The sequence below is a fragment of the Gossypium arboreum genome, chromosome 13 (assembly GCF_025698485.1).
Source record: "Gossypium arboreum isolate Shixiya-1 chromosome 13, ASM2569848v2, whole genome shotgun sequence".
NCBI classification, from domain to species: Eukaryota; Viridiplantae; Streptophyta; class Magnoliopsida; order Malvales; family Malvaceae; genus Gossypium; species Gossypium arboreum.
Genome location: NC_069082.1, coordinates 5,143,175 through 5,160,972, shown reverse-complemented (window position 1 = coordinate 5,160,972; position 17,798 = coordinate 5,143,175). Strand labels below are relative to the sequence as shown.

General features: G+C 31.4%; 1 protein-coding gene across 1 annotated transcript; it reads right to left on the bottom strand.

Moving 5' to 3' along the window:
• Window positions 1-5,008: 5,008 nt before the first annotated feature.
• Window positions 5,009-17,582, bottom strand: LOC128286781 (leucine-rich repeat extensin-like protein 5). Its single transcript, XM_053024482.1, has 4 exons — window positions 17,070-17,582; window positions 14,577-14,804; window positions 5,439-5,513; window positions 5,009-5,113 (listed from the first exon to the last, which is right to left on the bottom strand). Exons 1-4 carry the CDS (start codon window positions 17,514-17,516, stop codon window positions 5,009-5,011), a joined length of 855 nt encoding a protein of 284 aa, XP_052880442.1. The 5' UTR covers window positions 17,517-17,582.
• Window positions 17,583-17,798: the final 216 nt, after the last annotated feature.

Genomic DNA, 17,798 nt, shown 5'->3' with positions numbered 1-17,798 from the left:
ACACTTTTTTTTTACTATCATTGGTTAACTTTCTTTGTTTGCTACATTTGAAATAAATAAATCTGAGGTGCCCTTGTTGTCTCTACCTGACCATTTTTATGCATCTCATTATGTGGTTTATTTAAATGATAAATAGTGAAATGACATACTCTAGACAAAAGAAATGTTGAGTATTACCCTGGATAAGAATTTGATAAGTACAAGAGTTTCAAAGAAAGGACAAAGTTCAACTAGGGGCAAAAGAGTGATATCTGAGAAATGCAGATTGTTTGTGAAGCTTGAGGATGGGTACGGGCCTAAAGAGAGAGTCAATAGCCGAAATAATGAATACAGATCATCACAAAAAAAAATCGTGACGGAAAAGGACATACGACAAACATGACTAAGGCACATAGCATAATCATGTAGGCATAAAGGCATTTAAGACAAACATGTGCATATCATGATAACATCACGCATGACATATATAGGTACTCCAGTAGAGCGAGAGGATGTGATGATAGTTGTACTGAATCTAAGGAAAAGACACCTGAGTTCCACCAGATGACATGTTTTGGTATTTTGATGTTTTTATTTCTGTTATCAACTCATATTGTGAGAGGTGATGTGACAGCCCTAATTTGGCCCTAGTTGGAAAGTGGTTTCGAGACCACAAAACTGAGTCATAAAAATAATTAACCGTTATAATCTATGCTTACTATATGTGTACATGCACGTGTGAAAGTTTCATGTTTTAATTTGGTCAATTGTATGTGAAATTATTAAATAGGACTTATGTGAGAAAATTTTGAAATGTGATAGGTTAATTTTAAAATGGTCTATTAATGCATGTAATAAAAAAGGTGGACTTGCATGTCAAATTCCCCACTTTAATAGTAGTGGCTGGCCATGATAATGATGATAAGCAATATGTGTTATGTAATAATATTATAAAATGGTAATGGCTTAATTTATGGAATAAAAAAATTAGTAAATTAAAAAGATATTAGAAAAACAAAAGAAAAACAAAAGGCTTGTATCATCTTCTTCCTTAGTAGCCGAATATTAGAGAAAGAAAAGGGAGGAAATAGCATTCGGTCACTTTGAGCTTGAAATAAGGTATGTTAATGTGATTTTTATGTAATTGTTTATGAAAGTAAATTGGTAAGTGCTTAGTATAGTTAACCCATGGTTTAAATTCATGAATCATTGAATATATATGCATTTGGCAAGTTACTAAATTTGTGTTATTTTGATAAGTTTTTGGAAGGTGTTATTTAGATGTTAAAGTAGCTTAAATGATGGTTGAATAAGTTGAATTCATTGTTGAGAGATATGAATTGAAGTTGCCGTATGTATATATATGCATTTTGGAAAGAAAATTTTGTTGTTATTTGAGTTTTTATATATATGCACATTCAGTCATGGGGGATTTAAGATGAATTTAATTGTTATAGATTGTTTTTAAGGTTTGTTAAATTGTTGTGGTCATTGCGAATATATGTTTAGTTAAAGAAAATTTTAAATTGTTTAGTTAATTAGTAGGTTAATGGTGTGTGCATAAATTATTTGAAATATAAACTTTGTATGAGTATTAAAAGTTGTATATGAATTTGACCTTGGGAGAAATGTTAGTATAAAAATACTTGAAAGTAAATAGGTGATTGCTTTAATGACCAAATGTGCCAAAGAATAATGCATGATCTAGTTGACCAATATGTGTTAAGGGAACATGAATAAATATATTTTGATGAGCTATACATTCGGTTATAGTATGAAATGCAATGTTAATACTTAGTTTCTAGTATGTATATGTGTGCTAGCCGAATTTGAACTTGAATAATGATTTGAACACGATGTATTGTATTGAGATTATGCTTAAGTGAAATTATAGAATTGTGATGAAATTGATTGGTGATATACATGTTTTAATAATATGAATGCAAAGAGTTGTGAAAGAGTAAATTGTAGTAAATCTGCTTAGGACAGCAGCTGTAACGTGAATTTGGAAAATCACCATAAATTGTGGGAGTGGAGTTAGAAGATGAATAAATTATGTAATTAAATCTTAATGAGTCTAGTTTCTAATGAAATCAACGAGAACATATTTTGACTTTTGTACAATTAGAAATTTGATTCGTAGTAAAGGGTGGTCAGACTAGTCAAGCAGTGAAACAGGGGAAACTTTAAGAAAAATCTGGTATTGATTGGCCAAACTAAAAATTCTGAAAATTTTATGGATAAAAGATATATGAGTCTATTTTTAAGGAAATTTTACGGTAATTGATTTGGAGTTTTGTAGCTCCAGTTATAAATAATTTAGTGACTGTTGCTCAGGAAGACAGCTTATTGTGAATTTGTGATTATGAGGTAATAATTGATAAAAATTTGTTAAGGAGTTGCTTAATGTTTTCTTATAAACTTACTATGATCTATGTGTGTGAAAGTCGAATATATATATTATTTAAAATTTTTGAATTTAAGCTCAAGAGCAAAGAGGGTCGAAGTTGGATAGGGGAAAAGAGAAAGTAATTGAGTAGCCTTTCCGCAACCGTTCAAGTATATCCGAAGTAAGTTTTGAATAGTCACATTTAGTACGTAATTGATAATGTCTTGATATGTGTATGATAACTGTACTGCGATCTATTGATTCTATTTGAATATAGTTGAGTGACAAATAATTTATGTTTAACGCTTAAAGCCGAATAAACATTTGAAGTTAAGCTTGGAAAGTAAATGGACATATATTATTATGTATGTTATTGAGCCAAAAGTTATATGAATGGTGCCCATGTTATGCTATTATTCGAATGGAATAAATGAACTATGATTGTGAGATGTTATGTGAATTGAATTTTCTTGCGAATAAGTATGCATGACATTCAGTGATGTATATCCGGACTTAGGGTCCGTAGGCTATGTGCTGGAATTATATCCGGACTTAAGGTCCGCAAGCTACGTGCTGGAAATATGTCCGGGCTAAAGTCCCGCAGGCTTCAAGCTAGTATTATACCAGGTGTAAATTCCCGCAGGCTTGTGCTGGTAATTGGTTTCAAGTCCTAAGACCTAACAGGCTTAATGCCAGTAAGTTAAGTAAGATTACGATATTGAATGTTCGCAGTAAACCATCGTCGAGTAAGTACTATACATTTAAAATGTTCAGGTACGTATTACTTACTCATCGGTGAATTGATTTCGAAGTGAATCATTAGCATCAAAGAAGAATATATATATAAATATGATTGATGGTTATATTTGTGAATATGAGAATGATTTAATCGATCATGGTATATTTGTATATGAATTATATGTTAAAAATTTCTTTATGTACTCATGTACATTTAGTTAATGATTTTTGTGAATTATTAGTATTAAAGAATGATACTTAAGTGTGAATGAATGTTTTGATTTTCGATAAGTCTTTAATTGTTTGTGATGCTTAAAACTTACTAAGCTTAAAAAGCTTACTCTGTTCTTTATTTCTCTGTTTTATAGATTGTTGATTTTGGCCACCGACTCGTGGATCGTCAGCAGTTGATCACACTATCGATCTTTTTGGTATAGTTATATTTTGGACTCGATATGGCATGTATAGGTTAGGCTGATGATAACTATGTTTTGAAATTGTAAATATTTTGGCCATACGAAAATGGCGTATAACTTAAATATCAGTATGTATTTCAGCTCGATCTCTGTTTATGTTTATTGACACTGTGAATGAGATAATTAAATGTTTAGTTCGGTAATACGTCTTAGCCTTAATCCGGCGTTCGGATTCAGGTTAGGGGTGTTACAGGTGAGTTGAGCCTTAAGACACGTTGAGGTATTTTCAATTTTTGTCTTTCAAAAAAAAAAAAACAAAAAAAACAAAAAAATCAACTCATATTGCGAAAGGTGAGTTGAGCCTCAGGACACGCTGAGGTAATTTTAATTTATGTTCATTAAAAAAATCAACTCATATTGTGAGAGGTGAGTTGAGCCTCGAGTCACACGCTGAGATATTTTTAGTTTCTATCAACTCATATTGCGAGAGGTGAGTTAGCCCTCGGGCCACATGCCGAGATATTTTCAATTTCTGTTTTTCAAAAAAATCAAGCTCATATTGCGAGAGGTGAGTTGAACCTCGGGACATGCTGAGGCATTTTCAGTTTCTATTTTTCAAATTCTGTTTTTATCAAAAGCCAGCTCATATTACGAGAGATGAGTTGAGCCTCGGGTCACACGCCGAGGATTATGATTGGAGTTGATCGAAGATGCAGATTTTGCCCCCCTGAAGTTGCAGTGAAGCAGGACGAAGTTACAAGTCTTATCACCCTGAAGTTGCAGTGGAGTTGATCGAGGGTATCAGATCTTACCTTTCTGAAGTTGCAGAAGAAAAGACCACAAATCTTGTCCCACTGAAGTGATAGAAGAGCGGATTGAAGTTGTAGATCTTATATTCTTGAAGTTGCAGTGAAGCAGGTTAAAGTTACAAGTCTTATCTCCTTGAAGTTGTAGTAGAACCTTGAAGTTACAATGGAGCTGATCGAAGTTGTAGTGGAGCGCATTGAAGTTGCAGATCTTATCTTCCTGAAGATACAGCAGAAGAGCAGATCATAACGAATTTTATATCTCTGGAGATACGAGTAGATTGAAGCTACAAGTCATAGCCCTGAAATCGCGATGGATTGAACCAAAGCTACAAGATGCGGTGGATTAGAACGAGACTACTTGGAAAGGAGAAGCTCCAAAGCAAGTCAAAACTCAGTAAGACCGGGCAAATTTGGTCTTCCTTGAAAGTCTTTGCTCTATTCTTGTTGCATGACAATAAGCAAAGAGGGACAGCTGCAGAAGCCCAAATTAACTCGAGCCTTTTACAAAAATAAACTATTACAACTAAAAAATAAACCCAAGACCAAACCCAAATTTAACCCAATTCAAATCCCAGGCCCATTTTGACCTAAACCTATCCCAACCCATACAAAGACCTATTAAACCCAAACCCAATTAAACAAACCCTAACCCATTAACATCAGCCCACAACTTATTTTCAGAAATCAGAAACCCTAGCCCCCCTAGCCGCCGCCTCTGTCCCATCCACCATATTGCCGCTCCACCTACCTCCACCAACTCTGCCACCGTTGACCTCATCCACCTGCAACAGAAGTGATAGAAGAATTAAAAAAAAAGCAAGTTGCAAAAATGGCTATAAAAAGCCACAAAATCACTTGTATTGGATTTTTCTTTTACTGACAAAAATACAAAAAGATTCAAGCATATGCAAAAAAAGGCAGTTTTTGAAATAATAAAGAACAGTGGAGATTGATTCAACTATTGAAGGTTATAATTTTTTCATTTCTTTCCTTATATTTCTTATTTGAAATTATATATATATACCTATATTTTTTTATATTTTCTTAAAAAAGCTGTCTTATATATATGTATATCAATAATATCTAAGAAAAAGGGAAGAAAATTACCGTTTTTGGAGCTTCGACCACCGTGGGAGGTGGCCGACGGTATGGACGGCACCGGAGAAGTCGCCGGAATTCCTCCTGCAGAAGGCTGGTTGAGAGAAAATTTTTAGGGGCTTTAGTTTTTTTTTTTAAGTGAAATGAAAGAATGAAGATTTTTTGTAAAAGTTTTAATTTTTATAAGAGATCAAAACGGCGTCGTTTTGGCCTAAGCTCATAAGCCTTAAAACGACGTCATTTTGACTTGGCTGACCCGAATCCGACCCGCTCCAACTTCGTGATCCACAGAAGCCATTGGAGGGGCTATTTGCACATTTAGCCCCTCCGCTTTTTTTCTATTATGCAATTAAGTTTTTAGTTGTTTTAAATTTTGACCCGAAATTTGTTGTGCTTGGTAATTCAGTCCCTCTGCTGCTGTGCGTTTTAGGCCGAATGGATTTTTTGCATCATTGGTCCCTGCACTATTTTTCGCGCATGCAATTTAATCCCTTTTCCTTTACTTCTTTTTAAATTGGCCCCAAAACTTCGCTTTTGTTTAATTTAGTCATTTTTTAAATTTAAGTTGATTTTTATATTATCTTTGCTATTTTATTTTATTTTAAATATTATTTATATTATCCTTATGACTATTATTATTAATATTCTTATTATCACTATTATTTTTATTTTATCAATATATTATTACTATAGTTACTATTATTATATTATTATCATTATTATTATTATTATTAATTTTAATATTAGTTTCAATAATACTAATATATACTTTTAAATACACTCTTTTATTTTCTTTTATTGTAAATATTATTATTATTATTATTTTATACACTATTATTTTATCATATTTTCTTTTTATATTATTATTATTTATTATTATTTTTCATGTACGTATTATTTATATTATTATATCTACTTTTACCTCTATTATAATTATTATTAATATTAGTATATATTTTATTATATATGTATATATATACTTTTTACATAGTATTATCTTTTCTATTATTATATTTATTATTATATTTATTATTTTCACTATTATTATTATTTTTATCATTATTATACATATATATAAATGTAAATATTTTTAAGTACTTATTATAAATATATTATTTTCTTATTATATTATTATGTATATTATTTTACTCATTCCTTCCATATTTTTTATTTATTTTAATACTCTTATATTATGTATATTATTATTATTTTTTACTATTATATTTTTATATATTTTTATATATTTTTAATATCATATTATTCATATATTTTATTATATTATGTATATATTTTATATCATCTCATGTACATATTCTTGAATACTATGTGACATATATATATTTTTAATACCATATTATGTATATATTATTATATCTATTTTAACCCTATTATATTTATTATTAATATTAGTACATATATCTTATTATATGGGTATATATACTTTTCATACATAGTATTATTTTCATATATCGTTATATTTATTATTATACTTACTATTTTCACTATTGTCACTTATTATTTTATTTTAATATTATTATGTGTTATTTGGTGTACATACATCTTATTATTATTATTATTATTATTATTATTATTATTATTATTATTATTATTATTATTATATTTTTATTATATATGTATATATCTTTAACATATATATATGTATATGTTTATGCATTATTATTAATAATTGTTTTGTAACATTATTATTATTTCTAATATGTATGTATATATATATATATATATATATATATATATTAACAACTATATTATGTATGTATTTTAACACTATTTTATGTATATACTTTTAATATTATTATGTATTTATTTTAATATATATGTACATATTTATGTAGTATTACTAATATATATATTTTTTATGTTATTAGTATTTCTAATATGTTCATTTTATATATATTATGTGTACATATATTATGTATATATATATTTAGTATTATTATGTATACACTTTTCATTCCTATTATTACGTATATACTTTAATATATATATATATATATAGCACTATTAGTATTTTTAATAGTATGTTTACGTCACTTCACTCATTATTATTATATGTTTATATATATGCTTGTCTCTATTTCAGTATTTAATACTATTATTATCATGTTTAATATCGCAAATATTGTCATTGTTTTTAATATTATTGTCGTATTTATTATTTGCTTCGATGTATTTCTAACTCTCTTATTTTTTCGTTTCCCGCCCATTTTATATCATTTTGCTGTTCACTACGTTAAAGATTTTTATCCATGTTTTTTTTTACTAATTTCAATAAATAAGGCAATGAACCGATTTAACATTAAGTCATCGATTTCATCGCTATGTTGGGTGAAATTCGTTGGCTCGTGTTAAAAACGGGACACCTCTTCTAAAAAAAATCGAAAACTAAAAATTCTCATTTTTCAATCGGATCATGATTAAATGTCAAATTGAATTCGTATTTTTGAAAATCAAGACAACACCTATTTAATAAAGATACCAATTTCGGGGTCGCGAGGGTGCTAATACCTTCCTCGCACGTAACCGACTCCCGAACCCAACATTACTTTGGTTTTTGACGTAGACCTAAATTCGGCCTTCATTTTGTTCAAGAATAAATTTTCTTCTCTAAAAAGATGATTCATTAGGCGTCCGATCACACCTAGAAAAAGATCGGTGGTGACTCCCTTGTTTATAAAATCGAAAGTTGGTTTTCAAATTTTCAAGAAATCGCCTCAATTAGCGACCAAAGCAAAATTTTTACGTCGCTACAGTATGGTCTGAGGCACACCAGTCTAATTTCGATAACCGTTTTGACACAAGCTTCTGTTTTGGTTCAACCAGAATCGGGACGAGAGTTTGTGGTTTACAGTGATGCTTCACATGTTGGGTTAGGATATGTGCTTATGCAAGATGGTAAGGTAGTCACTTACACATCGCAGAAGATGAAGACACACGAGGGTAATTACCCCACCCACGATCTTGAGCTAGCTAATGTCGTATTTGCTTTGAAAAATCTGGAGGCACTATCTGTATAGTGAAAGGTGTATTATTTACATTGATCACAAGATCATCAAATATTTGTTAACCCAAAAAGAGTTGAACCTTCGTCAGTGCCGATGGGTCGAGTTACTTAAAAATTATATCGCACCATAGAATATTATCTAGGTAAGGCTAATGTGGTAGTTGATGCCTTTAGCCGTAGAGCAGTGGCGGATCTGAGAGCAATGTTAGCTCGTTTGAGTTTGGTTGAGGATGGAGGGTTGTTAGCTAAACTCTAAGTGAAATCAGTTTGGATAGAGCAAATTCAAGGTAAACTAAAAACGACGAATCCTTAATACAGCGATTGTAACATGTTGGCTCAGACGAGAATTTTGATTTTAGCTTGAATACCGATACTGTGTTATGCTTCAAAGGTCAGATTTGTGTACCCAATGACAAAGAATTAAGGCACTCGATTCTGCAGGAGGTACACAATAGCCCCTATGCTATGCATTCTAGTGGGAATAAGATGTGCCGGGATCTTTGAGAATTCTATTGGTGGCTCGACATGAAACGGGAGGTAGTCATTTTTGTGTCCCACTATTTTACGTGTCAAAAGGTTAAGGCCAAACATCATTTGCCCTCTAGACTGCTTCAGTCGGTTAAGATTTTGTAGTGGAAATAAGAGCGGGCAATAAAAGATTTTGTTACAGGGTTGCCCTTAACTCTTGCTAAAAAGGATTCAGTTTGGTTCATAGTTGACCTGTTGACCAAATCGGCTCATTTCATTCCTATTCGAATGGATTATTCATTACAGAAGTTAGCTAAACTGTACATCGTCGAGATTGTGAGGCTATATGGAATTTCTATCTCAATTATTTCGAATAAAGATCCGCAATTTATGTCTTAGTTCTGGAAGAAATTTCATGAGGCTTTAGGCACTCGACTTAAGTTTAGTATCGCATATCACCCTTAGACCGACAGACAGTCAGAACGAGTCATTCAGATCCTAAAAGATATGCTTCGAGGTTGTGTGATAGACTTCAGGGGTAGTTCGGAGGAGTATCTACCGTTAACGGAGTTTACTTACAATAATAAATTTCAGTCTAGTATTCAGATGACACCTTACAAAGCTTTATATGGCCGTAAGTACCATACTTCGTTATGTTAGAAGGAGTTGAGAGGACGCCATATATTGGGTCCTGAGTTGGTTTCTGAAATTGAGAGCATTGTGAAAGTAATTCAGGATCGACTGGAAGTCGTGTCTGATTGACAAAAGTCTTATGCAGATTTAAAAAGGAAGGATATTGAGTTTTCAGTAGGTGATCAAGTGTTTCTAAAGGTATCACCTTGGAAAAATGTCCTTCGATTTAGACATAGGGGCAAGCTAAACCTGAGATTTATAAGGCCTTATCGTATCTTAAGGCGAGTTGGACCCGTTGCTTACAAGTTAGAGTTACCGCTGGAGCTGGATTGGATTCATGATGTGTTTAATGTCTCGATGTTGAGACGGTACCGATTGAATCCATCACATATTGTTACGATTGACGAGGTTAAGTTACGAGTAGACTTGATATTCGAGGTAGAGCCTGTTCAGATCTTGGAACGTGACGTTAAGAAACTAACGAAGAAAACTATTCCTCTGGTAAAGGTCCTCTAGCAGAATCACAGAACTGAGGAAGCCACGTGGGAGCCAGAGGAATCTATTCAATGGCTGTATCCATATCTATTCGACTTAAGCAAAAATTTTGAGGCCAAAACTTCTTTTGGGGGAAAGAGTTGTAATGCCCCAAAATTTTAAGAACTTGTTTGTAAAAATCTACAGTAACTAATTTCTGTATCTATGGTTCTGTGTTCTGCAATTGAGTTTAAGGTTTGAAGTTCGAGTCACATCATAAAAAGTTTTGTTTTTTTAGAATCAACCCACAAGCACGCACTATCCGCTTAAGTTCAACTCTTTATAAAAGGGTGACAAGAATGAGCCTGCTGGTTCACTGGTTAAACATCTGTCTGTATTCTATCTGGTTCTGAGTTCGAATCTCGTAGTATGCGTAAGGAAAATATTTTTGCTAAATGCTGGAAGTCTGAATGGATGTTAATTGATAATCAATTAACGTTAGTTCTTCTTTCCCATTGTTTTTATTTTTTTTCCTTTTTGTTTTTCTTTCATCTCTACTTTTTCTTCTTTTTTGATTTTCTCTTGAGCGTGTGACTAGGCCTTGAGTGTCACAACGGTGTGTGGTAAGCCGTGTAACTCACTCTTTATTGAATTAAGACCACATGGGTGGCCACACGGGCATGTGTTTAGGCCGTATAGGGTCATTATAGTACAAGGTTCACATGGCCAGGGACATGGGCGTGTGCCCAGGCTGTCTTACTCACTGTTTGGGGTATAAAAATCCAAGGCCAAGGCACATGGGTGGGCTCAGGCCGTGTGGTAGGATGTTGATCCAAGAACTATTTTTGAGGCTGAGAAGGGTGCTAAACACTGATATTGGTTTTCTCGATTTACGAATGACTGAATTTGCTTACATGAGACTGATCTGTGAATCACATTCTTGAATATGCATTGTAACACCACTCTGTTATTGAACTGTTTTATTAATTATGTATTTTATCAAAATGGCTAAACATGTGTTACGGATTATTGTATTATGCTTTAACATATGGTGGGAGATTGTGAGGAAGAAGGGGAGTCTGTACTGAAAATGTGGCTATGCCACAATAAGTATCACTCTGATTCTAGCGCTTGTCGCACATTGAACTAGCAGCTAAGCTGCGTTTCTATGAAAGTGTCATTGAACACTTTAAAGGTGTGCAGGGATGGATGGGCATTAAATGTCCATAATGGTTTGTTGGGATGGAAAAAGTTGGTGTGTAGAGGATGGAAATAGGAGTATTGCATCCGAATCTGATCTGAACTATATTTGAACTGGAATAATACATGTATACATATCTACTCTGAGCCTAGGTCAAACATGCTTCTAGGATGAACTGAATCTCTGAACTGGATATTCTCCATAAGTCATCGTTATTGAATTACATTCCTTTTTTCACATTGAGTTCATAACTCACCATGTTATTGTTTGGGTTTCAGGTGGTAATCAGTCTTGATCGGATCGGTGTCGCGGAAGCTTGCTCAGACACTTATTGATATTCTGCTAGCATGATTATTAGGGATATTTGTTTTATGATGTTATGGATTTATGAATATTATGTCTTTAAATTACTATTGTGATGAATAATATTTGACGACTTGTTTAATTTGATTGCGTTATGGTGGTATGGCTTTTAGAACAGTTGATGTGACTTTTCAACTTGGTCTGGATGTCTAAGCCGGGTTTAGGGTGTTATAGACCGAAATTTTCACTAGTGTAGAAAAATGGGGTTGGGTGTTTCGCAATGTTATTAGAATCGAACCAAATAGACTAAGAACCAATGAGCACGAGAACTAGAGTAAACTGCAGTTAAACTGCAAATCATCAGTCGATTAAGCCGTATTTTCACATTTTCTAAATCAGAAAAATAAAAATTTCACTTCAAACCCCTTGAGCTTTTGTTACACTTCATCTCTGCACTCAATGAAATAAAACACAACATAAAAAAATAACCACCATTTCTTTTCTTACTTTTTCTACTAGAATAAGTTTTTTTTTTTTTAAAAAAAAACTAAGATGGACATATAACATTCAATCAAAGGAAAAAAAAGATAAATTAGGAAAGATGAAAGACAAGGAGAGGGTTTTAAAATTCAAAGCCTTAAAAATAAAGGAGTTTGGGGTTTTTAATAATTAATATTATTTTATATTGTTGAATAGTAAATTAATTGTATCGGTGGTTGAATCTATTGAATCAAGAATTAATGATTTGATTGATTTGATTATCGATATAATTTCAAAAATATTAATATTTTGATATAAAATTGAAACAATGTACACAAATTAGTATAATTGAAATCTATATGAAACCGACTACCCTAATTTAAAGAAATTCATATAAAAGGAAAGTAATCGTATGTAAATGGATAACTTGGAAGAGATAATGAAGCAGGAATCATTATATCAACAGTGGCATCTTCTCGATGTATGGCTGCTTATTATCTTGACTGCATTTATCGTTTGATTCTTTTCTTAATTAGCCAAACTCATAACAAGAATTAATTACTTCATTGATAGAACATCAAAATAGCGCCACATGTTTTTATTTTTCCATTTTAATTGTAGTTCATTTTTAAATAAAAATTTATAATAATTTGGATTAATTTTTAACCTATTATCAACGTTTTTGTTTTATTTTTATTTTCAATTAATTTTACCTATTATTTAATTAACAAATATATAATGACTTAGAGTTAATTTAACAGTTTTTATGTCATATTAAATACATGTAACCTCTTATAAAATTGTCAATAAATTATGCCTAGTGACAACGTTATTCAAATCTAATTTCATTGTTAATACCTATTCCTATTTTTCTTCTACTGTCTTCAACTTTAAATATAAAGGGACTGAAATTTTAAGAATTGAGATTTCTTTTCTTTGTATTAGTGGACGTTTGATTTTTGTTTACTGAAATTGATACATATCTTTTCAGATTTATCAATATTTTTAAAATTATTTAAGATATGTATATAAATATATTACAAATATAAAATGAATGAAACTAAATACATTTCAAATATAAAATATTTATTAATAAACTTAAAAATAAAATTTATCATTTAAATAAATCCAAAATAATAATAAAAATCTATCATTTAATATGAAAATTTAAAGATTTAGCTCAGTTACTTAATAAAAGAAGCTAGAAGGTGAACGGAATTTTTTTTTGATAAACGAGTGAATGGTTTTTTCTTAATTATATTTTGAATGTGAAAGTATATTCCATTTTTTTAAAAACTTTACATTTCGATGTAACATTTTTAATTAGCCACGTTTCAATTAAGTTTTTAGTATAATAGTAAATAATTAAAAATTTTAAAATTTTAATATTATTCATGTATAGGATGGTGCACTATGTTCTAACAGGTGTGACTGGAATTGATCAGAATGAGTTGGTGCAACTGGTACGGACCAAAATTTTCACCAGTGTAGAAAAAGGGTGTTGGGTGTTTCGCAATGTTATTGAAATTGAACCAAACAAACCAAGAATTGATGAACCCTAAAACTAGAGTAAACTGCAATTAAACTACAAATCATCAGTCGATTAAGCCGTATTTTCACATTTTCTAAATCGGAAATATAAAAATTTCGCTTCAAATCCTTTAAGCTTTTGTTACACTTCATCTCTGTACTCAATGAAATAAAACAAAACATAAAAAAATAACCAGCATTTCTTTTCTTACTTTTTCGGCTAAAATAAGTTTTTTTTTCTGGTAAAAAACTAAGATGGACTCGTAATATTCAATCAAAGGAAAAAAAAAGGACAAATTAGGAAAGATGAAAGATGGGGAGAGGGTTTTAAAATTCAAAGCCATCAAAATAGGAGTTTGGGGATTTTAATAATTAATATTATTGAATAGTAAATTATTTGTATCGGTGGTTAAACCTATTGGATTGAGAATTAATTATTCTATTGATTTAATTATCGATCTAATTTTAAAAGCATTAATATTTTAGTATAAAATTAAAACAGTACACAAATTAATATAACCGAAATCTGTACGAAACTGACTACCTTAATTTAATACATAATTTGACATTCATATAAAATATTATCATGAAAATATATTGAAAGAGGAAAGTATTCTTATGTAAATGGATAACTTGGAAGAGATAATGAAGCAGGAATCATTATATCAACAGTGGCATCTCGATGTATGGCTGCTCATTATCTTGACTGCATTTATCGTTTGATTCTTTTCTTAATTAGCCAAACTCATGTTAACAATGGTATAACAGTAATTAATTACTTCATGGACATAACATCAATATATAAATACCTCATATATAATAAGCAACAATGTATCAAAGTACACCAAATATTGGGAATTGGAGAAATCCCATTTATACAAACAAATATAAGTGTGCAAAATCAGTACTCATAATAAAGACACAAAGACGACTAAAAACCTTATTAAACCAGATCCAGTATACAGTAGATAAAAAAATGGGGTATTTCAAGGAGTAGAACGAGAAGGTGGTGGGGAAAAGAAAGGAATAGAGGAACTGTAGTTGGGGTTGTGGGGATGAAGGAATGCTTGGGAGAGGGGCATCCTCTTGGAAATGTGGTAGGAAGTGGAGGAAGGGCCCCAAGGTTTGGGAGATTAGGGAAAGATGGCAATGGTGGAAAAGAGAAAGGGATAGGGGGAATTGCAGTTGGGATTGTGGGGACTGAGGGAATGCTTGGCAGAGGGGGCAGTCCTGTTGGCAATGTGGTAGGAAGTGGAGGAAGCGCCTGTGCCATGGGAACGATGGTCGGGATGGCGTTGGGAGATTAGGGAAAGATGGTAAACTTTATGCTTTGAGGCTGTTGCGAGAAGGTGACGAGCTGCTACCCCAACATCAATGCTTACAAATGACAAAGCCATCAAGAATACTAAAGCAAAGCAATTGAAAGAGGCCATTTTGTTCGAGATTTGAAACAAACGAAGCGGATGAAACGAAGTTCTTTATCCTGAATAGTTGTGAGTGAGGAAAACAAAGCATGGTATTGAGGTTTATATAGGCATTGGAGCAGTGAATAGAAATCTTTTGCCCTTAAAGGATGGTCCATTCTTGCCCCAAAACAAAATAGCGCCACATGTTTTTATTTTTCCATTTTAATTGTAGTTCATTTTTAAATAAAAATCTATAATGATTTGGATTAATTTTAACCTATTATCAACGTTTTTGTTTTATTTTTATTTTCAATTAATTTTACCTATTATTTAATTAACAAATATATAATGACTTAGAGTTAATTTAACAGTTTTTATGTCATATTAAATACATGTAACCTCTTATAAAATTGTCAATAAATTATGCCTAGTGACAACGTTATTCAAATCTAATTTCATTGTTAATACCTATTCCTATTTTTCTTCTACTGTCTTCAACTTTAAATATAAAGGGACTGAAATTTTAAGAATTGAGATTTCTTTTCTTTGTATTAGTGGACGTTTGATTTTTGTTTACTGAAATTGATACATATCTTTTCAGATTTATCAATATTTTTAAAATTATTTAAGATATGTATATAAATATATTACAAATATAAAATGAATGAAACTAAATACATTTCAAATATAAAATATTTATTAATAAACTTAAAAATAAAATTTATCATTCAAATAAATCCAAAATAATAATAAAAATCTATCATTTAATATGAAAATTTAAAGATTTAGCTCAGTTACTTAATAAAAGAAGCTAGAAGGTGAACGGAATTTTTTTGATAAACGAGTGAATGGTTTTTCTTAATTATATTTTGAATGTGAAAGTATATTCCATTTTTTAAAAACTTTACATTTCGATGTAACATTTTTAATTAGCCACGCTTCAATTAAGTTTTTAGTATAATAGTAAATAATTAAAAATTTTAAAATTTTAATATTATTCATGTATAGGATGGTGCACTATGTTCTAACAGTGTGGACGAATTGATCGAAATGAGTTGGTGCAACTGGTACGGACCAAAATTTTCACCAAAGTAGAAAAAGGGTGTTGGGTGTTTCAGAATGTTATTGAAATTGAACCAAACAAACCAAGAATTGATGAACCCTAAAACTAGAGTAAACTGCAATTAAACTACAAATCATCAGTCGATTAAGCCGTATTTTCACATTTTCTAAATCGGAAATATAAAAATTTCGCTTCAAATCCTTTAAGCTTTTGTTACACTTCATCTCTGTACTCAATGAAATAAAACAAAACATAAAAAAATAACCAGCATTTCTTTTCTTACTTTTTCGGCTAAAATAAGTTTTTTTTTCTGGTAAAAAACTAAGATGGACTCGTAATATTCAATCAAAGGAAAAAAAAAGGACAAATTAGGAAAGATGAAAGATGGGGAGAGGGTTTTAAAATTCAAAGCCATCAAAATAGGAGTTTGGGGATTTTAATAATTAATATTATTGAATAGTAAATTATTTGTATCGGTGGTTAAACCTATTGGATTGAGAATTAATTATTCTATTGATTTAATTATCGATCTAATTTTAAAAGCATTAATATTTTAGTATAAAATTAAAACAGTACACAAATTAATATAACCAAATCTGTACGAAACTGACTACCTTAATTTAATACATAATTTGACATTCATATAAAATATTATCATGAAAATATATTGAAAGAGGAAAGTATTCTTATGTAAATGGATAACTTGGAAGAGATAATGAAGCAGGAATCATTATATCAACAAAGGGCATCTCGATGTATGGCTGCTCATTATCTTGACTGCATTTATCGTTTGATTCTTTTCTTAATTAGCCAAACTCATGTTAACAATGGTATAACAGTAATTAATTACTTCATGGACATAACATCAATATATAAATACCTCATATATAATAAGCAACAATGTATCAAAGTACACCAAATATTGGGAATTGGAGAAATCCCATTTATACAAACAAATATAAGTGTGCAAAATCAGTACTCATAATAAAGACACAAAGACGACTAAAAACCTTATTAAACCAGATCCAGTATACAGTAGATAAAAAAATGGGGTATTTCAAGGAGTAGAACGAGAAGGTGGTGGGGAAAAGAAAGGAATAGAGGGAACTGTAGTTGGGGTTGTGGGGACTGAAGGAATGCTTGGGAGAGGGGGCAGTCCTCTTGGAAATGTGGTAGGAAGTGGAGGAAGGGCCCCAAGGTTTGGGAGATTAGGGAAAGATGGCAATGGTGGAAAAGAGAAAGGGATAGGGGGAATTGCAGTTGGGATTGTGGGGACTGAGGGAATGCTTGGCAGAGGGGGCAGTCCTGTTGGCAATGTGGTAGGAAGTGGAGGAAGCGCCCCAGGCCATGGGAACGATGGTCGGGATGGCGTTGGGAGATTAGGGAAAGATGGTAAACTTTGCGTTTGAGGCTGTTGCAGAAGGTGACGAGCTGCTACCCCAACATCAATGCTTACAAATGACAAAGCCATCAAGAATACTAAAGCAAAGCAATTGAAAGAGGCCATTTTTGTTCAGAGATTTCGAAACAAACGAAGCAGATGAAACGAAGTTCTTTATCTGAATAGTTGTGAGTGAGGAAAACAAAGCATGGTATTGAGGTTTATATAGGCATTGGAGCAGTGAATAGAAATCTTTTGCCCTTAAAGGATGGTCCATTCTTGCCCCCAAAACAAAATAGCGCCACATGTTTTTTATTTTTTCCATTTTAATTGTAGTTCATTTTTTAAATAAAAAATCTATAATGATTTGGATTAATTTTTAACCTATTATCAACGTTTTTGTTTTAT

Excerpts from the sequence above, each read along its gene's own strand:
- LOC128286781 (XM_053024482.1), bottom strand. The coding sequence starts at position 17,516 with ATGGCCTCTTTCAATTGCTTTGCTTTAGTATTCTTGATGGCTTTGTCA. Across the intron at positions 14,805-17,069 it reads CACCTTCTCGTTCTACTCCT|GCGCTTCCTCCACTTCCTAC; the intron begins TGAAATACCCCA and ends CCCATGGCACAG. Across the intron at positions 5,114-5,438 it reads TGGTCGAAGCTCCAAAAACG|GTGGATGAGGTCAACGGTGG; the intron begins GTAATTTTCTTC and ends CTTCTGTTGCAG.